Here is a 26,908-nt window from a genome sequence, read left to right on the forward strand (position 1 = left end):
TCCTTTGCAGAAGAGCATTAGTTTCGCCCATTGCACGCAGATGCTCTATCAACTCCAGAGCTATACCACAGTTAACAAGAATGAATGAGCCCTTTATAACTAGAGGTGGAGAATTTATTCAAATGAAAAACCATTGTGTTGAAACTAAAATTAATATTCCATGCAGTTAAAAAAGAGACATGTTAGTTGTGGCATAGATCATCAAGCATGCTTGGCTAGTAAAACTACAAAACAATATGTTGAGAGATTTTCTCACCACTGCTGTACCTAACTACGTATTCATCAACATCAACTCCAGGAAGGGTGAAGCCTGCCCTGGTCAAAAGATTGCCTGCATCGCAGACCTTAATGGTACAAAAAATAAGTTGGCTCAGTGATACAATTTTGGGGTAGATGTTATCCTCTCAAGTAATCCTTATAAGTGCATCAGAACCAGATATTTCAAATCAGGTTGAATGCCAATATATGTATGCAACACAACCATGTGTTTACTTCAAGTTTCCTAAAGATATATGCACCCCTTGTCTCAAGAAGTTCACGAATGGTAATTACCAAGTGACGACATACATACTTGTGCCAGAGGTGATATGCGAGGACTAATGCCTCCTTCACGCTCCATTTGAACCACAGTGCATGCTATTCTCAGCTCCCTACACAAATGTCAGCAAGCAGAAAAATCAGTAAGCAAACTTATCGGTTAACATACTGTTTACTTTAAATCAAAATATAAAAAAGAAGAAGGGACAACTTCAAGGTTTCTCCACCCAAAATAGCTGCTAAAAATAGGCCATCCGGCTTCAATGCTAGTTTACACTGTCATGAAAACCAATGAAATGGACAAGTGTCATAGACATGACCGCATCAGGATTTCAAACAAAATGACATGTAGAGAGATTTCATGACGATAACAACCAAACACAGCTATAAAGAGAAGAGCAATAAGGTTTACATGTCTACTGCTCTGTGTGTGTGGTTGTTGTAGACATCCATTGTTCTTTCATTAACAGTGAATGCACTTTCAGACTACTGTTGGTAGTCTGAAATGTCAAATTATTAGCTGATGAAGTACAGCTTTGGTCTCATTTTACAGTCTTATATCTTGATTTATCAAAAGATTATTCTCCTATGCTTCAGAGAATAAAAAAAAGTTTTTGGAGTTGTAATTAAATTGAAGATAACTTTCAGAGTAGCTCATAGAAAGCACTTCTATATCTTGCTATCTGCATGGCAAACATGTATGCTTCATCCGTGTAGTTTTTTCTCCTGGGGTTTCCCATTATTTTCAATAATTCTAATGGTTTCCATCCCCTAATGTCGCATGCATTTACAAATTCTGGAGGATATCATGTATGACAAAGATGCTAACGCTGAAAGAAAGTCATAATAAAGAATTGCATACCTGTATTATGGCTCCTGGAAGATCATTTGTCCAATGGAGTCCCAAGCAACTGATAACCAAATCTACCGAACTTCATAGTCAAATACAAAACACAACATTTAAAACCAGTTCTTCCTGATGACTAGTTTTCACAAGAACCAAATAGATGAAATCCACTTACAGACCTTTCTTTTATAGGTAGAAACTCCTCATCTCCCACCACAAAGGACGTTTCAATATTCTGATTTGAATCTTGTTGAGCAGCTTCAGCATCCTTGCATAATTGAACCATGTCATTTGAAGTGTCCATCATGATAAGCTTTTCAATGGAGCCTGGCATTTAAAGTGGCTACAAGATTAAAGTTTAATATTTATGATATAATTTACAAGATCATGCTTAGTGAAGGAAAATGACTAGAGAAAGAATAGCAGCTTTTCCTATGTGTATGCTCATTTTCAAATACCACTTTGTGGTATCAAAAACGTGTTTCAAGTATTGTCTTATCAACTGCCAAAATCTCTTTTGAACCTCTTAATTCATGATCACTCAACCTTACAGTTAGTGCTGAACACCCATGTCTCGAAAATTTTGAAATACAACCTTACAATTTTTCAAATTATCTTCAAATTATCTGCCAAATTATCTTCAAATTATTTATTGAAACACATAAATAGCAGGAAAAGTCTTAAAATCGATTCTCACCACGACCACGTAACAAACGTCTGACAGCTTCCGAAGAACCTCCTAAACACAACGCGGTAGGAAATGTTTTCTTGCAATCCTGCAAAACACAAACACACAACAAACGGAATCAACAATCTGGAACTAAGCAAAACTCATCAAAGTTCAAAATTTAAACTTCTCAAACTCACCACGACTAGAAAATGCAATTTCACAAAAATTAAAACCTCTCATTTCATAATACTACAGCATTCTAAACATTCTTATAAACAACAGTAGACAAGAAGGTAACTAGTTACTACCTCCAAGCGATCCAACAAATTGTCAGCAACAGCATCCACAAAAGGATCACTTGGCCACATCAACCACGCAGCTCGGTCACGCTGCAGCCATTCCACAATTGGACCAATACCCAGAAGCAGATATACAATATCGAATTTGAAAACAAGGAAAAAACACAAAAACAAAGATACCAAAATGTTCAAATCATAAATTTACAGAGAAAGACTGGATTTTTAAATGTTTTCGTTTGAGTGCCCGATCAAAAATCTTGACCCTTGGACTTTGTGGCCGATTGTGTTATTGTCAATGTTTGTGCAATAAGAAATTGAGGGGATGGGAGTGTAGGTCTCTTTTGTTGCTCTTCTTCTTCCTCTAAGAAGCAAGTGTTTGGACTGAAGTCCTCTGACACAGAGACGGGTTTCAGAAGCTAATGTGTTTGGACTGAAGTCCTCTCACACAGAGACGGGGTGCCCCTCGTTTTCTTTAAAATTTCAGAAGCTAATGTGTTTGGACAGAAGTCCTCATTTTCTTTAAACAATTGGCATTCATCCAGTTTCAGTTTCCGTTGTCTTTAGTCCTATTTGCGGACTAAAATTACAAAATAAATTAATCACATTTTTATTAAGGTTTTTGAAGCATTAGCTTCTGAAACTTTAAAGAAAATGAGAGACACCCCTGTCTCCGTGTCAGAGGACTTCTGTCCAAGCACATTAGCTTCTAAAACTTTAAAGAAAATGAGAGGCACCCTGTCTTGTGTCAGAGAACTCAGTCCATACACATTAGCTTCTGAAACAAGGAAGTTGAACTGTCCGCAAATAGGACTGTAAAGACAACGAAAACTGAAACTGGATGAATGCCAATTGTTTAAAGAAAATGAGGGCACCCCGTCCCTGTGTCCGAGGAAATAAATTTTAAAAAATAAAAAATATATATTATTTTAATATATTTACAAGTAAAATGTAATTTTAAAAAAAATGTCACTTTCCTCAACTTCATATTAAAATTTAGTTAGAAATGATCTCCGGTAAATCTATTAAGAGCTCATTCCATATTTTTAAAAAAATAATTTTTTTAATTAAATTTTTTAATATTTTTAAATCATTTTTATATGCTGATGTTAAAATTAAATTTTAAAAAATAAAAAATTTATTTTTATATAAAAATAATTTTAAAAAATAATTGTTACTATAATATCATATCATCTAACTTGGACTTATTTTACTAGCTATTAACAATATATAAAACTGAAAATTTAAATGAGTTTACTAATTTTCAAATGTTTCATTTGAATTCTCAAACTCTTCACATATTTGTGTTGCCATGATCCACTGAACCAATACATGGACAAATCTGAAGGTAAAAAGAATAAAAAATAAGCATGGACATTTTCAATAAACTCAGGGAACATATTCAAGATGAGTATATACAACATCTGTCGAATGATCCAGGCTCATGAAATGATTGCTGGTCAAGATTGACATGAGCTCATTATGTGAAATAATTTTTGTAAAATTTAAGATAGAAAGAATAAAGACTAACAAAGAAGAAAGTAGGGTGGATGTTTCTAAAGAAATCACTAAACAATAATCACTAAAGGAGGCCCTGCCACGAACTCATTGTATAGATGCACTAAACACACTAACATCGGCTATAACTTGCGTGAAATAACAATCTCCCTGTGTTCGAATTTTTTAAAAAAAATCCTAATTTTCATATAATTTAAAATAAAAAGAATAAAAATAATAATGGACATTTCCAAGGAACTCAGGGAACATATTTTAGAAAAGGTTCGTATAACATATGTCAGATGATCTAGGCTCATGAAACGCCCACATGAGTTCATTGTGTGAAATAATTTTTCTAACTTTGAGGATAGAAAAGAATAAAAAGTAATAAAGAAAGTAGGGTGTACATTTCCAAAGAAATCACTAAACAATCAACACTAAAGGAAGTCATGTCATAAACTCATTGTGTAGATGCACAAAACACACTCGCAACGGCTATGACTTGCATGTAATAGCAATCCTCATGTGTTTGAATTTTTTTTAATTAAATCCTAATTTTCATAAAATTAAAGATAAAAATAATAAAAATTAGAGTGAACATTTCCAATGAACTCAGGGATCATATTCAAGACCAGTGCACACGACATCCACCGGAAGATCCAAGCTCATGAAATGCCCACGAGTCGGACCTAACATGAGCTCATTATGTAAAATAATTTTTGTACAATTTAGGATAGAAAAGAATAAAAACTAACACAGAAAGTAGGGTGGACATTTCCAAAGAAATCACTAAACAATCAATATTAAAGGTCTTGCCGTGAACTCATTATGCAGATGCAATAAACACACTAATATCTGCTACAACTTGCATGAAATAGCACTCCCCCTATGTTTAATTGTTTTTTAAATCCTAATTTTCATATTATTAAATATAAAAGGAATAAAAATCAGAGTGGACATTTCCAAGGAACTCAGGGAACATATTCAAGATCATTGCGCACAACATCTGCCAAATGATCCAAGCTCACAAAAGGCCCGCATGAGCTCATTATGTAAAATATTTTTTCCAACATTAAGGATAGAAAAGAATAAAAACTAAAAAATAAAGTAGGGTGTATGTTTTAGAAAAATCACAAAACAATAAACACTAAAGTAGACTCTATTATGAACTAGTTGTGTAGATGCACTAAACACACTAACATCTGCTACGACTTGCATGTAATAGAAATCCCCCTGTTTTCAAGTTTTTTTTTATTAAATCCTAATTTTCATATAATTATAGATAAAAAGAATAAAAATAATAGTGGATATTTTCAAGGAACTCGGGGAACTTATTCAAAACTAACGCGCACGACATCCGCTGAATGATCCAGGCTCATGAAACACCTGTATGAGCTCATTATGTAAAATAAATTTTCTAACATTGAGGATATAAAAGAATAAAAAGTAACAGAGAAAATAAGGTGTACATCAAAGTTGTCAAACTCGCAAGTTGACTTGTAAAATCGTACGATTTTACGAGTTAACACAGATATAATGTTCTAAATCGGGTAAAAAAATCAAAAATCAACAAACTCGGTCAAACTCAACCAAACTCGGTTAAAATCGATCAAACTCGGTAAACTCGGACCGAGTTTACCGAGTTTGACAAAATTTACTGACTCTTCTTAACACTCTCCATCTCATTTGTCTCTAGTCTCCAGTATACAAAACATCCATGTTCATGGGCACCCACCCACCACCAGTGAAGTGCAGCGGTCACCAGAGAAGAATAGATTTGGGATGGGTTGAGGGGCTGGGTTGCTAGGAGAAGCTTTTGGTGGGTTTTTTTTTATTGCAGACATGGTGTCTGATCCTGGATCTTATGATGTTGGATTTGGTGATGCCGATGGATTTGATTTTTGAGGGTTTTTTTTCCTCCGTGATAACTGAGATTGTTGAAAAAAACTTGAACCGAACGTAGAATAGAAATACGCAGTTCACAAAGAAGGAAGCTAAAGAAATGCTTATCTCAGAGCTAATAGGAAAATCCCGAACACCGTCTTCAATAGCTGCTGATTCGAGAACGTTCTTGTTCTCGCAAAAACCATGGCATTCGATGCAGCCTAGTCCCGCCTTTGTCCTAACAGCTGAGCCAATAGCAACGCATTCAATAGCAGCAGCCTAGGTAATGGTTGGTGGGGGAATGGTGGTCTTGCCTTTTCTAGATCTTTTATTTTTTTTTCTCTTTGAATAGGTGTGGACCACACCGTGTGGTTGTTGGAACAAGAACACATATGGCATGTTTGGTTAGTGTGGAAATAATCAAGCATGTATTGTATTTTATTTTTTAAGAGTAAATGTCCAGCTTAAAACAAAATTTTCCCAGAAAAAATTACATGGAGAGTAGACATAATATAGAATACAACTTCTGGTTTTCATGATTTTAATTATGCATGATTCTTTGTAAATATCTAATGATTTTGATAAATAATTAAATATATAAATAAATCCTCTAAGAGAAGTGATCCCGTAATAATTAAAAAATTATATGGTTTCATGATTTTATTGGTTCTTGAATTGCTTCAACACTAGTAGATTGTTTATTTTAAATTTGTTAATTATTAGTTAATGAAAAGTTATTTAAATTATGTATGAATTTATATTTGAACTATATATTTTAAGATATTTGAACTATGTATGAATTTTTATTTGAACCGTGTATTTTTAGGTGCTTGAACTCTATATGAAAAAAAAATTTCCTTACGATTTTACGATTTTACGATCCGTTTTTACAATCCGAGTTTATTTTGCATTTTTCATGCCGTGTCAAAAATGCGTTTTTGACAACCTTTGTGTACATTTCCAAAGAAATCACTAAACAATCAACACTAAAGGAGGCCCTGCTATGAACTCATTGTATAAAGGAACTAAACATATTTACTTCGGCTATGACTTACGTGTAATAACAAATCCCTTTGTGTTCGAATATTTTTTATTATATCCTAATTGTCATTAATTGAAGATAAAAAAATAAAAATAAGGGTGGACATCTCCAAGGAACTCAGGGAATATATTTAAGACCAATGTACACGACTTCCGCCGGATGATCTAGGCTCATGAAATGCCCGCATGAGCTCATTGTGTGAAATAATTTTTCTAACATTGAGGATAGAAAAGAATAAAAACTAAAAGAAAACGTAAAGTGTATGTTTCCAAAAAAATCACTAAACAATAAAACATTAAAGAATGCTAAGCCAAGAATTCATTATGTAGATGCACTAAACACAATAACAACGGCTATGACTTGCATGTAATAGCAATCCCCCTTTGTTCAAATTTTTTTAAATTAAATTCTAATTTTCATATAATTAAAGTTAACAAGAATAAAAATAAGTGGGACATTCTCAAGGAACTCGGGGGAAATATTTAAGACCAGTGCACACGACTTTGCCGGATGATCCAGGCTCATAAAACGCCCGTTTGAGCTCATTGTGTAAAATAATTTTTCTAACATTAAGGATAGAAAATAATCAAAACTAACAGGAAAAGTATGGTATACGTTTCCAAGAAATCACTAAACAAGAAACACTAAAATAGGCTCTTCCATGAACTCTTTGTGTTCAATTTTTTTTTTTCCTATTAAATCCTAATAGGTCAGCACAAATATTAATACTTTTGATACTTTTTTAATATTAATATTTTTTATTATAGTAAAAATAATAATATTCATAACACAAATAATACTATTTTTAATTACAAGAATATTTAGAATGCAAATAATAATATTTTTTATATTAAAAATTTCAATTCTTATAAAAATAATAATATTATAATACAAATAATAATATCTTTGATATGAATATGTTAAATTATAAGAAAAATAATAATATTTAGAACCCAAATAATAATATTTTGATATGAATACTTTGAATGATAAGAAAAATAATAATATTTTTAGATGAATACTTTGTATTATAAGAAAAATAATAATATTTACAATGCAAATTATAATATTTAATATATTAATACCTGGAATTGTTGAATATTTTTATTAATACTACGCCGCGGGCTAACTTTTTATTTTTATAAAAAATACCATAAAAATTTATAATATAAACGATAATATGTTTTCACTATTAATAGTAATATTTTCTTTGAAATTTATTAATTATTTTATTAATAATATTAATTATAATAAAAATAAATAACATTTCTAAAACAAATAATAATATTTAAAATCCTAGGATCCAGGAACCTTAGGTCTTGATGGAAGATCCAGGAAAATCGGGTCCTTACGCATGACCCATTGCTCTTGAGTCTTGACGACGGACTCATTCCCCTTGATTCCAACGCAATGACCCAAGTGCCAGGTGTCCCCAAGTGGGGAGCGGGCATGGTTACCGCCTAGCGCAGCCTATGCGCCATGTATGCACAAGGGTGTGCCCAACACTTAACAGGATCCAAGCACCACGTTGGCGCAGGGGTGTGCCCAACACTAAGACAGGACCCAAGCGTCATATGGGCGCAGGGGGTGTGCCCATCCCCCAGGTAGCAACTCAAGCACCATGTGTCCCCACGTAGTTTTTTTAGATACTAATAATAATTTTTTAAAATTTATTAATGATGATAATAATAATAATAGTAATAGTAATTTTTAGTTTTACCTTTCAAATCAAATATATGGTTGTTTTTCAATACTAAGAATAATTTGTTTTATCTAATTTAGTAATTATTTTATTAATAATATTAATTATTATAAAAATAATAATATTTATAACACCAAAGATAATGTTTTTAATAATAATACTTTTGATTATAGTTAAAATAATAATATTCATAACACAAATAATACTATTTTTAATTCCAAGAATATTAAAAACACAAATAATTATATTTTTTATATTAAAAATTTGAATTCTTATAAAAATAATAATATTATGACACCAATAATAATATCTTTGATATGAATATGTTGAATTATAAGAAAAATAATAATATTTTGATATGAATACTTTGAATAATAAGAAAAATAATAATATGCTTTGTATGAATACTTTGTATTATAAGAAAAATAATAATATTTACAACGCAAATTATAATATGTTTTATATTAATACCTAGAATTGTTGAATATTTTTAATAATACTACGCCGTGGCTCATTTTTTATTTTTAGAAAAAATACCATAAAAATTTATAATATAAATAATACTATGTTTTCAATAATAATAATAATAATAATAATAATAATAATCATAATTTTAAAATAAATAATAATATTCAGAATCCTTAAAGACCTAGGAACCTTGGGTCTTGATGAAGGACCTAATAATAATTGGGTTCTGACGCTAGATCCATTCATTGTGGATCATGACGCCGGACTCATTCTCCTTGAATCCAGCAACATGACCTAAGTGTCAGGTGTTGGCAACCCCCTGGATGCTCCGCTAGCCTGACACTTGGGTTCTGCAGGCTGCAGCCTCCCTACATGCCCTCACTAACAGTGCAGTTCATAGTAAAAGTACTCACAATCTATAATACTTGCATTTCAGTGCAGAATAATTCACTTACAGTGAATAGTATTCTACGTTACAGTAAAACACTGATAAGTTTTATTTATAATTAATATTAATTAATGAAATCATATATATTAAAGGCTAATTAATATCAACTAATCACTCATCATACACCACCCTAGTTATAAGATTCGGCTTTGGCTTAACATGTCAATCCGGTAACTTAAGGCTCGGCTTGTGGCAAGTGGCTCACGGCAAGTCAGTGAAAAAACATATTTTTTGCTTCTTTTTTTTTTTAAAAAAATAAAACTGAATTAACCCTGAACCCAGGTGGTATAGCTATGTTCGTCACATGGCGTAAATTTAATTACCAGAAACTGTATACTATAAAAGTGAAAATTTGAAGGATTTTATTTGAAAAGTGATAATTGCATTAAGAGCATTTCAACCTTTTAAGAATTTTTAGTATTAATCAATTGAATTCATGATTCCTATTGTTTTGCCATATAAGTGGTCGTTGGTCAAATGCATTTGGTTTCTTAAACCAGTAATGAAACATCTGATTTGTTTTCGGGACAATAACAATCCAAGTTTTTCGTTGTTTCATTTGCACTTTCTTGTTTCCATGGCTGGTTTTAGCTCTGCATAAAAATCTTCTCACTTGGGCCTACTTCGTGAGTTTCTTTCTTCCATGTTTGGTCCGCTTTCAGCATAACCACCACACATAATCATGTCCTTGTTATCTCCAAAATCCTCTCCTTTCTCCCTCCATCCCTCCACCACTTCACCCGCCCCAAACAATAGTTTTTCTTTCCCACTCACTTCAATTCCAGTTTCCACACTAAACCACAAACACCCACTTAAATTCTTCAGCAATAGGAGCTGGCTTTCTCTCAGAAAAAGATTTCATGTCAAATCTCCTGATTCTGATTCAACTGAAAGTGTCTCAGCTTCAAGTGATGGCTCATCATCATCATCAAGTACAACTAGTTTCTTGTCTTTTCTTTGCCCTCTTCTCAAGCTCTTTTCTGTAAGTGTCTTCAACAGCTCCTAACTAAAGATATCAACATTTTCGTTTCACTTGTTAAACATTTTACATGCATTATGCTGAAACTCTCATGTTATACTAAACTGGATTGGAACATGAAAGTTTTGATCTTGGCTATGAAGGTTGAAACTTTTTCTTTCTGTTGGTCCATGTGCAAGAAAACTTTTTCTTTCTGTTGGTCCATCTGCAAGAAAACTTGTGTTTTTATAGTGTATGCAATACATACTTCTGTTGGGATTGAAATTTTATCGTGTATGGGCATAATCCTTATAATCATTCAGAAATTTAGGGGTTTAAAATGATCCTTTTGTGCTTCATTTTATTAGGGTCTGGTTCTTTCTTGCAGGCAGGTGATCCTTCTCAAGAACGGAATTATACTTTAGAGGTAATCTCTTCGGACAGTTCCCTTGTTTTAGCATCCATTGCTTGCTGTTAACAATTCATTAACAATAATTTTCTCTTTTAGCCCCGTCGCTATTGTTGGTTTCAGTCGATATTCCTGCTCAATTTGTATTAGAAGTGTTTGAAATGACATGCACCATAGTCTCAAATTTTTTTATGGAACTTTCCAGTGTAGGAATTGAATGCATGATTAGGAAATGCTTAAATTCCTGAACAATTTTATTTATTCGTATTTGTTGTTTAATAGTAGGTAGCAACGTCTTCCTTGTCTACCTTGGCACGACTTCCATGGGGATCAAGATCGTTATCAGAGAATTTGAACAACCAAGAGACAACCATTTCAGATCCTCCTAAACCTTTGCAACTGTATGAATTTGGTATGTTTCGTTCCAAGTGCATGGTCAGCATTCCAATAACACTGTTGTTCATACTGCATGATATGTAGAGAATGTACCTTTTCTTCCTCTTTTTAAGTGGATCAACAATATTTAACCATATCATCTATGCCATTGTAGTGTATAATCGATAGACCATGACTAAGTAGCAAATTATTTACACATCAGATTCTAGTATGTGCTAGGACTTTCATGCTTCTAACTCAGTTTTTATGCTATGTGGTACATTTATGATTAGTGATGGCTTAATATTTTGAAAAGGGTTATTGCTTGTTCTGTTAGGATTGGGATTTTCAAATTAAAATCGAATGTTCTTTTTGTACAGAAGCATGCCCCTTTTGCAGGAGGGTCCGAGAGGCAATGACTGAGCTAGATCTTTCCACAGAGGTGAGGAATGACCTTCTATTTATTTGAGGATGGCTTGGTTGTGATGTTGATATAGGTTGTAGCCTTCTAGGCAAGTTTAATTGCTGTCTTGTTATCCCAATAAAGTCTCATAGTTCACATTTTATCTTTCTATTATGAGCTAAGCACACATTCCTTCCCAATTTCCTGGTATTTCCCACCTTTCAGTGTTGAATACCCAAGAGCTGATTTGCCTTGAGGCTAAGACGATCATGGCATTTTTCATAATCTCCTTCTGGTGAACATATTATCATCCTGATTAAGAATAGGAAGTGAATCTTTTCATAAGATTTGAACTCAGTTATCATCATTTTACATTCTAGGCTCTAAAAGAAAATCAAGATAAAATAAACATGCTGTTTCTAAAAATCAATTCCTAGATTTTTGTGCGACACTGACAATCAGCTTGGAGTCTTGAACGTATCCAATTTGTGCTGTAGCCCCTTCAACTAATTAAATGTGCATTTGCAGTGTATCATACACCATCTGCCTATCATATAATAAGTCTATGTTTGTGGTGTGATACTTTAACCTTTTGAGTTGCCCTGGTATATCACAATAATGTAGTTATGATATAGAAAATATGATATAAAATCAGTTGGATTTTAAAGTAGTTTGTTTCTGAAGAAGGTCATATCTTCAGGTTGGATCCAATTGCACCTCAGATTATAGTGAATCTTGTTCATTTTCAGCCTTGAATACTTTGTATGTAGAGAAAGTGAAAAGGCCAGAAAAATGACAGAACACAATGATAAAGTCTAGGGCTTGCTATCACAGAGTGCAGGTTTGACCTAGCACTCTTCTTTAAAAAGCAAAATAGACATGGAGTTGAATTTATATGTTCTATCTCAAGTCCCTTCCCTGTTTCGGTAACTTAAATATGAATTCTTTGAAAAATGGTTTTCATATAGTTTTTCTCATTTAGTCCTTTGACATGTATGTACAGGTATATCCTTGTCCAAAAGGCTCTGTAAGGCATAGGGAAATAGTCAGAAAAATTGGTGGTAAAGAGCAGTATGTGATTCCTTCAGTAAGATTTTATATTATGTATTTGTGCTTTATGTGAATTTGTGATAAGCTGTATTGCTGTCGCATTAAGTCACAATGGGTCTCTGGACTTTTTTGATCCTTTGTCTGGAGTCGTGGTTATTCATATCAATGCCAGGAATGCAAAAATTAAGTACATACCACATATTTAACATGCCATTTGGTGGAAGGTTGCCTTTTCATGGGGTTGATTTTCTTATTCTCTATTTCTAACTTGTGTTATTGAAGCTCAGGCATGAAGCTTATTTGTTTGAATCTTGCTCTGTTTGCATTATTTCCTTCTTCTTTTTTTGCTTCTAATTGCTTTAGTCACTACATTTTTCCATGCAGGTTTCCTTTTCTTGTTGACCCAAACACTGGTGTTTCAATTTATGAAAGTGGTAAGTGATGAAGCATCATTTTGTGCAAGTTATGGGGCCTAGATTAATAATTACTAAATAGTTGGTCTTCCAAGTATTGTTGCTTCTCCAATTGCCAATGCTAAATAGTTGGCCTCAATGATGCATGACAATAAAAAAAAAGTGATTAATTATGGGAACAAAGCCTACCTCTCCCTGTATTTCAATCTGTGGTTTATCAATTAATTTGTTGCAAACTATAGGTCTCTTTGGTCAGCAAGATTAAAAATTTACACATTAATATTTAAGTGAACTCGTTTCCTCTCCTGGGGATTGCATAAAGAGGAATTATCATCGTGTATGCTAGGGCTGTGAAGTAGGATAACAGGCAGCCCAGAGATCTAAAGATCCCATGTAGAGTGGTTTTGTAACTATTGGCTATGCCTCATGCATTAACTGAATTTTTGTTCGAAGGTCCATCTAATAGGTTTTTCGGTATAGTAGTTCTGGAAATAGATATTCCTTTAAGAAGTCTGGCCAGTATGTTACGAGAGTCCTATTTGCATTACCTTTTACATGATTACTCCTTCAACTGTGGTAAATTCTTTGCATAGAATAGGTGCAATCATCTAAAAGATGATCAGGTTTCTGCTTAAAATGCTGATGTTATTGACCATCGTATCTTTTACTTTTTGGGTTTGTTTGGAGTTTGAATAAATTGCTTAGGAATTGAGAAGGAAACATAATTAATGGATTTAGTATGTATATCTAATAGATCCTTCTTTCCTTTCCCTTTTGTTTTGTTTTGTTTGTCTTTTTTTTCCTGTTAAAGTTTCTTTTGTGTTTTTGGGCTCTAAAATGCAAAAATCTTTGGGCAGGGAAAAAAAAAAGATATGAAATTAATCTTCTCACCATTGTCATTGGTTATGAGCACTGAATGCATGTAATAAAATTTGTGAGGGGACGTAACACGAACCTGGTGGTGTTATCAACGTCATTGTTGGGAGAATGTTAATATTTTCACAGCCTAGTTGTATGACACATTATTTTCATACTCGTTTTGATAGGTGACATTGTGAAATACTTATTTCAGCAATATGGTAAAGGTAGAAGTCCCTCAATGGGTCTTTTGGAAAGGTAATGATCTCCAAAATTAGTGAATTGGTCATGGTTCTGATCTCTTTTCCCTTGTCTAACTTGGCTATTCTCTCTAGCACATTGTTTACAGGATGGATGCCAACAATTCTTCGAGCAGGTAGAGGAATGACCTTGTGGGAAAAGGCCAGACTAGATCCACCATCCAAGAAGCTGGAACTTTTCTCATTCGAGAACAATCCGGTAAGCAAATGGTTTTGAATTCACTGTTGACATATGACCGAGTACTGAAACTGACATTGCGGTAACTGGTATCTTGAAACACTAGTTCCCTGTTCTTGAGTTTGAGACGGCAAGTGCTAGGACCTATTCGGTTCATATTTTAAAACTTGGTTTCCTGAAGCATGATGAACTCTTCATGGATTTCAAAACTCAAAAGAAATTTAAATCTAGTGATTATCAAACTTGATTCAGAACCCTAGCAGTTTCAGATTGCGTTGTTGATTGAAGCTCCATTAAGAACTGTGTTTTTGACAGAAAGAAAAAATTAATTTACTAAGGAAAGGTAACGAGGAGAAGTTATCATGAAATTAGAGCAATATTATTCCAAAAACATTTTCTTGACCTTTGTTCGTATACTTAAATTAAGAGCTACATTCCTGCTCCCAATTTTGCTATCATGAGATGACAGTTTTATGGATTAACTTTCCAAGTTTTGCAACTATCAGATGGATAATTGGGCCAAAATTAATTCTCAAAAGCACATGTTGTAATATACAGTATACTCACATTTTTTACCTTTTAATACCCGGCCAAAATAAGCAAGAATTTTGCATCAATTTTGTGCTGTATATAATATGTTATCTTCCTGACTTTTCCTTCTTTATAGTATGCAAGACTTGTGCGTGAGGCACTATGTGAATTGGAGCTTCCATATATCCTTCAAAATGTCGGGACAGGGTCTCAGCGAACAAAGTTACTAGTTGATGCATCTGGATTCCAAGAGGTCAGCTTCAGCCTTTGCAGAATATCTACGTTATTTACAATTTTTTTTAGTCAGTCAGTCTCTGTTTTTTGTTTGTCTAGAAATGTATTTTTATGCTTGCCATAATGCTGCATCATATGCCTGCTGCCTGCATTAGTTAATGATTGCAGTGCCCTACAACACGCTCAAGGCTCTTGAACCTAACTTGGAAGCAGTGCTTACTGCTTACCTCCTGGCATAGCCATTATAAGTGCTTCCCATGCATGATCTATTGAGTATTTGCCTCTGCCATGAAAAGATTACTAACAAAAAGTATTCATTTATCTTTCTTTGCATATATTATTTGGGACCGGGCAATAAATACACAAATTTTCTTTCCCCTTTGTATAAAACAGGTGCCATACTTGATTGACCCAAACACCGGTGCGGAAATCGGTGACTATAAGAAGATACTGGCTTATTTGTTCCAAACATATTCAGCAGCAGCAACATAGTTTCAAGTTCAACACCAGAGTCCTGAATGTGAGAAAGAGGAGCTTTTTCACAATTGACAAGCCAGTGTTGCTGCGCATGTGTTGACGAAACAAAATCAGCTACAAAGAAGTTACATGGATAGAACGAGACCCACAAACTTATTGTACGGAGATGAGAGAGAGATCATGTTCTTCCGCTTCAATTTTGTGCTGAATATGCAAGGTAGATGGGACCAACAAACGAGTAGAACCCATTGAACTTGGTTCCAGCAGAGGTTGTATATGCACCCATGTAGTAGTATAAGATGATCAAATCGTTCACTTGCAGCTCTGGCATCTGCTCATCACTTGTCGAAACATCATGTGAATCACAACTTGGTTTAAACAACATAAAGATCGATCCTAGGCTGGAAGGTTAGATGAATCCATAATCAATCCAATACTCCTCTCTCACTGGTTTGCCAAACGCATTAGTCAGGCACTAGAACGAACACAATTTCAGCGAAGTACCATCATGCTACACATTGACCCTTTGGGTTCCACACATAAGGGCGAGACAGTGTTAAGAAATCTCAAGAAGTAAGGATCGAAGTGTAGAAGTTTCTAAACTATAGGGTCAAATATATACTTTGGTCGTGTCCCCCCACCTCACCACCTTGGTTGTATCCTCCGCCCAACACAGCACCAAATCCATATATATATACACATAATCGTAGTCAAATCAAAACCACTCAAACTCAAACACTTCTTTCGTCAACCAAACCCTAACAGAGCGTCCAATGGCCGCCTCGATCTCCATTTCCAGACTCATCCTCTCCTCTCCAACCCAAATATCCACCACCGCTGCCACCGCCAAATCTTTCCTCTCATCTCTTCCACTCAAACCCAACCGCCTACCCAAGCCCCTGAGAACCACCACCAGAAAATTCTCCACTATCTCCGCTACCATTTCTGTCGGGGACAAACTCCCAGAAGCCACCCTCTCCTACTTTGACTCGGAAGGAGAGCTCCAAACTACCACAATCTCCTCCCTAACATCCGGGAAAAAATCAATCCTTTTCGCTGTCCCGGGCGCCTTCACCCCAACATGCTCCCAGAAACACCTTCCAGGTTTCGTGGAGAAATCGGCAGAGCTAAAGTCAAAAGGGGTAGACACAATCGCGTGTATATCAGTGAACGACGCGTTTGTGATGAAAGCATGGAAGGAGGATTTGGGGATAAAAGATGATGGAGTGCTGCTTTTGTCTGATGGGAATGGGGATTTTACAAAGGCAATAGGGTGTGAGTTGGATTTGAGTGACAAGCCAGTTGGGCTAGGAGTGAGGTCAAGGAGGTATGCGTTGTTGGCTGAAGATGGGGTTGTCAAGGTTCTTAATTTGGAGGAAGGTGGAGCTTTTACTTCCAGTGGAGCTGAGGATATGCTCAAGGCTCTCTGAATCTTCTTTTGCTTTCGGGTTCCTCTCTTGTCAATAAATAATAAAAACTCGAATCCCTGTGCTGTGTTGTGCTCTGTTTTGATGTGGAGAATCCTCTGTTTCCATATTTGAAATGTGATGGGATCAAGTGCATCTTCTACCTCTGATCAGCTTGATTAAGTGCATCTTTTCATAAGATTGGAACTCAACTGTTGGAATGCAAACATTTTTTAATTACACACCATGCCATTTGGAGGAAGATTGCCTCTCTTTTTTCCATGGGGTTTCGTTTCTAACCTTTGCATCATTGAAGCTCAAGCGTGAAGCTTGCTGGTTTTGGGTCCTGCTCTGTTGCATTTCTTATTTCCTCTTTTTGTGCCTTTAATTGCATAGACGCTAGCGCAAACACTCGTGTTTCAATTTCAAGAAATTCAAAATTTGAACAAATAATGTTTTGATCGCACTGCTAAACACCTTCGGTGGTTGATAATCAGTAGTCTTTTTTACTTCGTAAACATCATCAAAATCCAAATTGGATCCATGGAATAAACCTTTACTGAAGATTTTATAAAAGTACAGAAAAAACCAAAAAAAAAATTATGAACTCCAAAGAAAAGATCATCTAGCATAACACGAACAGGGTCAGCAAAACTTTGTTTATAGAGCAGATTCATGGTGATGATAAAGCACATAACGAGCAACATTGTTAAGAGCAGAAAAACATTAACAAGCTCAACTCTCTTGTTCTTGATGATGAGTGAACTCCTGCTACAGCCACAAGATTTTGCTACAACAACATTCCACTGCATTACTCTGATCTCTCGTAGATAATGAAATTTATGCCATTACTTGACTATAACAAATTATGCATTGTGCACATTAAATTCTCAACATCTCTGCATTTTTTTTTTCACTTTTGAGATAAGCTTTTCCTTTATAATTGTAAATCCTCAACATCTCTGCACAGTAAATTTTTTCTTTTAATTTCTGTAACATTTTAACATATAATAATTAAGTCCTTAATTAGTGTCTTTATAATACATTAATACCTGTTAACTTAAAAGGGTATATCTTGTAATTAATTTTTTTTTACAAAAACCTAGAGAAAGAGAAGGTTTTACTATACCCCTGATTTAATAGTTATTTGAAAAAATTACCGTTAGCCTAAAAATTGATCTTTTCACCGTGATAGAATTATTTTTAACAATTTATGCAAGGTTAAGGTAGTAAATTTTTTTTTTAGGTAATATTACTAATTTGACCCTAGAATAAAAAAAATAGATCGCCCTTTCAATCAAGGGTGTTATTATTTTTTTAATTTTTTTTTCAAAATAGTAAAATTACTTTGTTATTTTTAAAAACAAAATCAACATAACTTTCTCAAAAAAAGGTTTTGTTGTCATTTTACATTCATTTTATTGTCAATGTAAATGCTACTTAGAGGCATTATTGTATTTGATCATATAATAAATATTATTTTAAAAAACGTGCTATTGCGTGTTGAGTGGGAGGCCCCCGCGCCCATAGTTTTCAGACTCAGCCCGGTCCAAGGCCCGGGTTTATGGTTTTGACCGGGTCACCGGATCGCCTGGGTTAATTTTTTTTTTAAAATCAAAACGACGTCGTTTTAGTAAAAAAAAAGTCAACGGGTTGTAACCGGGTTTTTTGACCGAGTCAACCTGCCAGGTCACACCGATTTTTCCTTCCTCTATTTTTTCTTCAACCCGGCCTGATACCAGCCCCGGGTCAACCGGGTCTCGGGTCTACCTATCGGGCCGGGCCGGGTTTCAAAACTATGCCCGCGCCTTTTAGATAACATGTCCAAGACCTTTTAGTCACCAAACACTACCTTTCACAGCCGCGTTTGAAAGGTCTTCACGCTCCCTCCATGATGGGGTTGTGTTTGCACCAAAATCGCCTCTAGTTTGACACTAGAATCTTTTTTTCTTTTTCTTCTTCTTCTTGTCTCCCTCCTCCTTGAATTTCATGTCAAACCCTTCAAGATTTCAGACAAACCCCTTTAATTTTTTTTCCTTCACATTTGATATTCCTCCTTTAATTTTACATTGAAAAAAACATTTAGTTGGCCCGCATCAGAGTGCGGGCCACAAATCTAGTATGTGACTAAGGTCGTGTTTGAAATTGTGATGCATGATACTTTTCAAAAAAAATTTCTCACTTGAAAATATATTAAAAAAATATTTTTTATATATTTTTTATATTTTTAATATTAGCACATCAAAACGATAAAAAAAAACTCCTAAAAAATTATTTTGAGGCTTTTAAAAAAATCATTTTTTTTAAAAACCAACCCCACCTCAAAACGATGCCTAAGATCTCAAGTTTTGAAGGTTCTATGCATCCATCCTTTCTTGTTGGACTAAGGCTGTATTTGTTTCTTAAAAAGTAGTTTTTGAAAAATCACTCTCCAAACTTTTCTGTGTTTATTTGTCAATAGAAAAGTTGGTCAATGGAAAACACTTTCCGGTCAAAGGAAAATTTGGCTTGATATCCAGAAAAGTGTTTTCCTTTTATTTTGGGCGAAAAAACTTTCTGGAAGTTATGAAAAACTCAGAAATATCATATTATTTGCTGATTTTATCAAATTTGATCCTCACACTTTCGATTTCTATATATATATATATATATATATATATATATATATATATATATTGTTTTGAATATATATTTTTCAGTTTCATCCCTTAAAATTTAATTTTTATATTAACTTTGGTCCTCATTTTTATAATTGTTATTTGCTTTTCCCTTATGATTTTTTTTATTGAAATTTTTTATCTATTAAATTTGGTCCTCATTCTTTTGATTGTTGCTTATTTTATTTGAAATAATTTATGAAATATTTATTATTATTATTTTAATTTCTTCATCTTTTATTTTTTTTATTTTTTAGATTTGATCTCTATTATTTTTACTATTATTTGAGATAATTTATGAAATTTTTTTTTTCAATTTCATTCTCATTCAACTTTTTAATTTGTAAGATGTGTTCCTCTTTATTTTAATAAACTTGAGAAAAATAAAATATTAATAAGTTATTTTCCAGCTCATTTTTATAACATAACCAAACACTAGAAAGTGTTTTCCAACTTATTTTTTATTATATCAAACATCAAAAAATAATTTATTTTTCCGAAATTCACTTTCCCGAAATTCATTTTTCAAAATAGAATTACTTTCCAGTAAATAACCGGGCCTAACCGGGCCTAAGTTGAATAATAATTTTAAGAATCACGCAGAATTTCTAAGAATAACACTCGTTTTGGACAAGCTTGGGCAGATGATCGTTTGTTGTTGAAATTGAAAGTTTAAGGACGTGTTTGAAAAGACTTGGAGTACTGGATTTGGTACGTGAGAAATGGTTAACAATTGGGATCGGGAATATTATTGGACCAGGCCTAAAGCGGCCTCTTATTTAAATATGGGCTGGATTGTTTTGCTTTAAGTTGGGCTCAAAAAGCCCAGTATAAAAAGGGAAAGAAAGCGGCCTTTTGGGACCTTTTCTCGCTCTTTCCCCCCTTCATTTATTATCTTCTGAATTTAGTTATTTTCTTTTCTTTTTTTTTGGCTCCTGATTAACTCCTACGAGTTTTGAATTGAACAGTGGAAGGTAGTCTGTCCCAATTTCTATATTCCCACAAATGTTTCCATGGATGTAAGCTTGAAACCTTCAAAGAAAAATTCCAAATGTTTTACTTAGCGTCTCTTTCAAGAATGATTATAGTTTTTGTTTGAGGGAATATTCAATAATTTTTTTTAAAAAAATATATTGGAGGGCTAAGTTCTAACTCCTAGAGTGGGAGATGTTGACCTCTGAACCTTATTATTCTAGTGGAAAGAGAGATGGTAAGTGCACATTAAAAATATTTTAATTTTTTTTTCTTACCTCAAATTATTTTTTATATTTTTAAATTGTTTTAATATTCTAATATCAAAGATAATTTTTTAAAAATAAAAAAATATTATTTTAATATATTTTTAAATAAAAAATCAATTAAAAAAATAAATAATATAATTATCAGGTACATTACGCCTTTACACACCTTTACTATATATGCTATATGTTATCAGGATGAGTCAAAAATACCAATTTTGATGAAATATAATTTAAATAAATAAATAAAAGCTCTACGAAAATTCAAATAGAATTGGACAAATTAAATATGGCTGGAGGGTGCATAAAACACAGAGTTAAATCTTTATAAGTTAATATTTTTATATTCATGAAAATTTATTAATTAATCATTCAAATCAAATAAAAATATTACTTAATCATGATTCTTAATTTATCAGATTCTCCCCCTTTTCATCCATCGTCAACTACTCCGTGATTGATGGATGAGACCGAGCCTAGAAATCCGAGTAATTTATTTATGCATATTTTGATCTATTTAATTCATAATTTGCTGTAGATTTGTAAGAAGGGAAAAAATCAGGAGAACCAGCATTTCTTTTCTTTTTTATATATATAATTCATTGTTATAATTATTTTAATTAAATATAATTATAATTGTTTTTCAGAATACTTTTCACTGAGAAATATATTAAAATAATAATTTTTTATTTTTAAACAGACGGACAGAAAGAGTAAAGTAACCGGAAAATAATAATATAAACCTCATAATTAGACCTCCAATATTCGAAGAAATAGAAAACAAAAAATCCTCATCAACTCTTGAAATATGATAATAAAGGGCTTAAAGACAGCACATATACCCCTTTTTTATGTGGGAGAAATAATCATGGTATGATCATAAGCCTCCTCCAACTACTTCACATGAATCTATAAGAAAATAAGAAATAAAATTAAAAATAAACATATAATTATTGAACCACACCAACAGATACACCAACCCTGCATGTTATTTGCTTTCTTGTCAACAGCAAGCCCTCCATGTTTCCTACCTTCCTTGCTTCATTTCGAAGATTAAGATTGTTTTTGCGATTTATTTCTTTTAATATTTTTAGATTATTTAAAAAAAAGCTATAAAAGCTATGTAAAAAATAAATTTAAAAAATTTAAAATATTTGAAAATCACTCATTACCCCCGTACCAAACACAGCTTAACATCCAAGAAAAAATAATTGACGCACCTTCCATTTTCATGTCACTTCCCTTCTTGTTTCTCCAATGAAATGTCGCCAGAAATCAATCTCCATTATCATGGTTGGTGCTACTTTTGACCTTACAAATAATTAATTGATTTTACATTTTGAGATCACAACTATGATTATTATATCTTCACATACAAGAACAAGAACAAGAACAGATAGCATTATTTTATCACCTATACCTTTCTCTAAGAAAACGAAAAGAAATAATTTCTTGTCTCCTGTCAGCTCCTTTCATCAATATAGACTTGGATGGCCTCAGTTCATCATCATGTACCCAACACAAGAGCCTTTTCCTCTCTCCCTCCCCTCTCTCTCTCTAGCCAAAGAAAAACCAGACACATCAAGAACCATGAGACCCAACAAAAACCAATCTCCCATTAACATCAAGATCATCACCCTCAGTTTATTCTTTCTTCTCTTCCTTGTGCTGGTAGCTTGGTCAAGCTTCTCATCTCCGAGATCAAATCCATCCCCCAAAGCAGAAAATGATGACCTAACAAACCCATCATCAAGTCTGTCCACTGATGAAGAAGATCAGCCCAAACCATCAACACCAGCCTGCCCTTCTCTTCCCCTGACACCAACATGCACCAAAACCCCACCTTCTTTAGCCAATGCTCTTGTCCATTACGTTACAACGAACATCACCCCACAACAAACCCTCAAAGAAATCTCGGTCACATTAAGGGTCCTGGAGAAAAAGTCACCTTGCAATTTCCTAGTCTTTGGTCTTGGTCATGACAGTCTAATGTGGACTTCCCTAAATCATGGTGGCCGAACTGTTTTCCTGGAAGAAGACAAGGCTTGGATTGAGCAAATCACAGAGAAACTGCCCTCTTTAGAGGCCTACCATGTGACGTACGACACCAGAGTGCATCAGGCAGATGGGCTCATGGAGACAGGAATGGGAGATGAATGCAAAGTTGTAAGCGACCCCAGATTCTCCAAGTGCCAGCTTGCTCTTAAAGGGTTCCCTAGTGATATTTATGACATGGAATGGGACTTGATCATGGTGGATGCACCCACTGGGTATCATGACGAGGCACCAGGGAGGATGACTGCAATCTACACGGCTGGATTGATGGCTAGGAACAGAGAGAATGGAGAGACTGATGTGTTTGTGCATGATGTTGATAGAGTTGTGGAGGATAAATTCTCCAAGGCTTTTCTTTGTGAAGGATACTTGACTGAGCAGGAAGGGAGGTTGAGGCATTTCATCATTCCTAGTCATAAAACTCGTTCGGGCAGACCTTTTTGTCCTTAGAGTTCCCCATCTCTCTTTTCTGCTTAGATCTGTTGTTATTGTTTCTCCTGATCTTGTTTCTTGTCATATAAAATATAAATTTCTGGGCAAAGGGTTTTTTCTTTTCATATATGTATTTTATATTGTTCCCAATTAATTAATTTCTCTTCCCTCGGATTCTCTTTTAATTAATTTGGTTAGTTTTTTCTATATATATATATATATATATATTCGGATTGTTGCAGCGGTTTTTTTAGAAGACCAAATAAATCAAATTGAAATACTAATGAGTAAATGATGGTTATTGTTAATTGAATATATTTTACAGTAAATAATTTGTATTATAAACTTCTTTATATTAGCCTTGTCACATGAGTCTGTGTTAGGGAATAACTAATTTGTCTAATTTTAATATTATCAACTTAAAGTGTAAACAAAAAAAACATCATCAATTAAAAAAATCAATAATTAATTATCACAACATTAAACAGTTTGGTTAAATTGTTGCGGTCAAACATATAGAATATTATTTTTTTAATTTTTTTTAATTTTACCCTTTACCAATTCAATTTTGTTTTTAGTTTTTTTTTCAATTTTATTTTTTAATATTAGATTGTTTTGGAAATTATACTTCGTAATTTTTTTTATTTCTTTTTTATTGGACTATATACCGTTCTCATGGATTTAATTTTTTTTAAATATCAAGTGTTCTTAAAGATCATTATAATGTTAAAGCATTTAAAATAAATGCAGATAAAACTAAATATAAATGCTTTATAATTTATTTTGATTTATTTTCTATAAAATTATTTTAATCTCATGATCCAGATCATGAATTTGATAGGTTAATCCATGCTAGCTCGTATCATTTTTTTAATATGTTTCTTTTAATTGAAAATTTTCCAATGTTTTATTTCAATATTAGGTTGATTAGAAATTAAATTTTATAATTTATTTCTATTTGTTTTCAATGAGGTTATTAAAATCTTATGATCCAGGTTGTGAATTTAAAATGTCAATCTGGATTAATTCGAGTTGATCCAATATCTTTTTGTCTCAATATTTAATAAGAATATCATTTTTAATTTTTTTAGTTAAACTATATTTATACTGGTTATCTGGGTTGCTTTTAAATCTATTAGGTAAACCGAGTCATATCAAATTAATCTTTATATAATTTAAATAATTATTTTACAAAAGAAAACATGATAGTAATATCTAAGTAATTTTTATTTTTTACATTCAAAAGAATTGATCTCACCCGCATCCTAACTTAAAAAAAAAAACATATAATATATATCTGAAAAAACATAGGTGGCTATAATAAGGCCACCCAAGGTATACTTACTAGAGGGAAAAGGACAATCCAAGGTCAGTATTAGCATAAAAGGAAAACGTTGAGTAATGATAGTACACATGCACACATCTAACAAAAATATATAGCATGTGGGTTTTTTTTTTAATTGTATCACTATATATAATTTATTATGAATTATTATAATAAAATTATTATTTTATTCTTTGATAGAGAAAATGACGCCTGTATGCTCTTTTTTCATTTTTGTTTTGCACAATAAAATTATGTTTTTACCATCATAGTTGACAAAAATTATAATTATTGACCAATGGTGTTTTTATCTTTTCACAAACATTAAAACAATAAATATACTTCTTTGCCCTTAAATTAAAAAAAAAACTTGAGTTATTGACCAAGAGTTTTTTTATTTTTCCCTTATTAGGCTATAATTAAAATACATCTTTGTCCTTAGAAAAGACAAAAAAAAAAAATAAAGTATGCATTTAAGAGTGTTTTTGTCATTTCACATGAGTTTATTTGTAATTTTCAGGGTTAAGAGGGGCATTTTGATATTTTTATTTTGAATTTTGAATTTTTTATTTTATAAAGCTGCTGGCGCATGCTCAATACGAGCCAGCGTGTGGGTGGTGTTCACACACTTTGGACAACACGTGTGGCGCCACCTAGTAGCCAAACTTGACCTTCCGCTATGTCTTTAGAAATGCCACAACGTCCTCTTCATCTTTGTGCAGTGCGTTGTGAAGGTTGATGGGTAGTTTGTTACAGGTGGTCATTTTTTTTCTTTCTTCTTTTCTCTCTCTACTAGAGAAAGTGCATGTTTTTCCTCATTTTTTTTTCAATTTTAGTTCTTGTGTTTTTTATTACTTATTTTCTTCATCGGCCCTTTTAGATTTTTTTTTATATTTTCAATTTAGTTTTTAAATTATAATTTGTCATATATTATTTTTTTCAATTTGCTCCTTATTACTTTGATTTCTGATATTTTTTCTTGGCTCTTATATTAAAATTTTATTGATTTCAATTTCATCTTTCAATCAAAGTTGTTGTTTTATTTTTTCTAATGTAGCCCTCATTCTTTTGATTTCCTTTTTCTTTTGTTAAAGTTTTTTTTTCTTTTCAATCTAACCCTCTAATTTAATTTTTTATGCCCTCTAATTTACTTTTTATTTTAATTTTCACCTCATTCTTTTAATTTCATTTTTTTATGTGACTGCTTTTTTTTTTTCTGGTTTCATCCTTCTACTTCTAAGTTGTTCGGGATTAGGTTTTGTGATTTTTTTTAATTTGTTATACTTCCGATCTAATGACACGGGTCATGAGTTTTAAGAGCTAACACAATTAGGGATCCATTTTTTCCTCATTTTCTTTTATAATTTTATCATTCTATATTAATTTGTTTTATAAAAAAATTGTTTTGTGGTTATTTTCAATTACTTTATCTCAGTCACATGACCTAAACCATGAGTTTTGCAGGCCTTTTTTGGATATAGATTTTTTTAATATGTTCTATTTTGTATTTGATTTTTGAAGATTTGTTTTAATTTTATACAAATAAACTTTATTTTATAAAATAATAGTTATTTCAAAATAATATTTTTGGTCTATTCAGCTTTGTATCATATTGTTTTTCCTTTTTCTTTTTTATTCACTCACTTTCACATGTGTTTCTAAGTTTATTAGCTTATATTGATTTTAAAAAAGAAATTTAGTAGACACCAACGAGTAAATGTCTCATTTTATAAAATCAAATATTTTAATCCATATCCATCTATCTATTTTTCCAGTTTCTCTTTTAGTTATTGTTAATGACTTCTTTTTTATTTACATAGATGATTATTGATTTATTTGATTGGATGTCTATATAAGCTTTTTAGTTTACACTTTGGATTTTTTACGTAAAAAAATATCAAAATAGATTGTATACTCAAATTTTTTTCTTAAAAAGAAATTTATGACCCATGATGCAATGCAAGTCAAATAGCTAGTAATTATATATGTAACATCCCCATTTTGTTTTTTCAAAACACCGAATACTTTAAACGTAGCAAAATACAAAAACTTTTTTTTTTTTGAAATTTCTCATTAAGAAATTTCTACTGAAATTTTGATAGAGTTTCCCCTATATTTAAAACATTTCAAGTTATCGACAATATCCTATTTAACACTAAATATATTTTCAACCTTTGTTCCAATCATTCTAGATCAAAACAACCATCACAACAACAATACCTCAAGCATAACTTTTTAATAATAACATAATAAGGCAAT

The 26,908-nt window shown here is 32.6% G+C and overlaps 4 protein-coding genes across 4 annotated transcripts; 3 read left to right on the forward strand and 1 right to left on the reverse strand.

The window, feature by feature from the left end:
- Nucleotides 1–518: 518 nt before the first annotated feature.
- LOC133669002 (putative methyltransferase At1g22800, mitochondrial) lies at nucleotides 519–8,396 on the reverse strand. Its single transcript, XM_062089019.1, has 9 exons — nucleotides 8,337–8,396; nucleotides 8,085–8,243; nucleotides 3,016–3,147; nucleotides 2,363–2,551; nucleotides 2,082–2,160; nucleotides 1,564–1,711; nucleotides 1,400–1,469; nucleotides 749–813; nucleotides 519–650 (listed from the first exon to the last, which is right to left on the reverse strand). Exons 1-9 carry the CDS (start codon nucleotides 8,394–8,396, stop codon nucleotides 536–538), a joined length of 1,017 nt encoding a protein of 338 aa, XP_061945003.1. The 3' UTR covers nucleotides 519–535.
- Nucleotides 8,397–9,912: 1,516 nt separating this feature from the next.
- On the forward strand, nucleotides 9,913–15,858 carry LOC133669467 (uncharacterized). Its single transcript, XM_062089624.1, has 10 exons — nucleotides 9,913–10,373; nucleotides 10,738–10,776; nucleotides 11,044–11,170; nucleotides 11,514–11,575; nucleotides 12,540–12,607; nucleotides 12,971–13,020; nucleotides 14,046–14,115; nucleotides 14,193–14,316; nucleotides 14,963–15,079; nucleotides 15,454–15,858. The coding sequence occupies exons 1-10, from the start codon at nucleotides 10,074–10,076 to the stop codon at nucleotides 15,550–15,552; spliced, it is 1,056 nt and encodes a 351-aa protein (XP_061945608.1). The 5' UTR covers nucleotides 9,913–10,073; the 3' UTR covers nucleotides 15,553–15,858.
- A 376-nt stretch (nucleotides 15,859–16,234) lies between these two features.
- Nucleotides 16,235–17,205, forward strand: LOC133669468 (peroxiredoxin-2E, chloroplastic-like). Its single transcript, XM_062089626.1, has one exon. It carries the CDS (start codon nucleotides 16,311–16,313, stop codon nucleotides 16,965–16,967), a length of 657 nt encoding a protein of 218 aa, XP_061945610.1. The 5' UTR covers nucleotides 16,235–16,310; the 3' UTR covers nucleotides 16,968–17,205.
- A 4,998-nt stretch (nucleotides 17,206–22,203) lies between these two features.
- Nucleotides 22,204–23,450, forward strand: LOC133670181 (glucuronoxylan 4-O-methyltransferase 3-like). The gene has a single exon (XM_062090686.1). The coding sequence runs from the start codon at nucleotides 22,348–22,350 to the stop codon at nucleotides 23,341–23,343; it is 996 nt and encodes a 331-aa protein (XP_061946670.1). The 5' UTR covers nucleotides 22,204–22,347; the 3' UTR covers nucleotides 23,344–23,450.
- The last annotated feature ends 3,458 nt before the right edge of the window (nucleotides 23,451–26,908 follow it).

This window comes from Populus nigra, chromosome 12, assembly GCF_951802175.1.
Source record: "Populus nigra chromosome 12, ddPopNigr1.1, whole genome shotgun sequence".
Taxonomy (NCBI): domain Eukaryota; kingdom Viridiplantae; phylum Streptophyta; class Magnoliopsida; order Malpighiales; family Salicaceae; genus Populus; species Populus nigra.

Bases quoted from the DNA above. Each gene is read 5' to 3' on its own strand.
- LOC133669468 (XM_062089626.1), top strand. From the start codon at position 16,311: ATGGCCGCCTCGATCTCCATTTCCAGACTCATCCTCTCCTCTCCAACC.
- LOC133669467 (XM_062089624.1), top strand. From the start codon at position 10,074: ATGTCCTTGTTATCTCCAAAATCCTCTCCTTTCTCCCTCCATCCCTCC. The intron at 13,021-14,045 runs GTAAGTGATGAA...TCGTTTTGATAG, and splicing joins TGTTTCAATTTATGAAAGTG to GTGACATTGTGAAATACTTA. The intron at 14,116-14,192 runs GTAATGATCTCC...TATTCTCTCTAG, and splicing joins TCAATGGGTCTTTTGGAAAG to CACATTGTTTACAGGATGGA.
- LOC133669002 (XM_062089019.1), bottom strand. From the start codon at position 8,396: ATGGTGCTTGAGTTGCTACCTGGGGGATGGGCACACCCCCTGCGCCCA. The intron at 8,244-8,336 runs GTCCTGTCTTAG...CATGGCGCATAG, and splicing joins TGCGCCCATATGACGCTTGG to GCTGCGCTAGGCGGTAACCA. The intron at 3,148-8,084 runs GTTCCTGGATCC...ATTTGCGGACAG, and splicing joins ATCTTCCATCAAGACCTAAG to TTCAACTTCCTTGTTTCAGA.
- LOC133670181 (XM_062090686.1), top strand. From the start codon at position 22,348: ATGTACCCAACACAAGAGCCTTTTCCTCTCTCCCTCCCCTCTCTCTCT.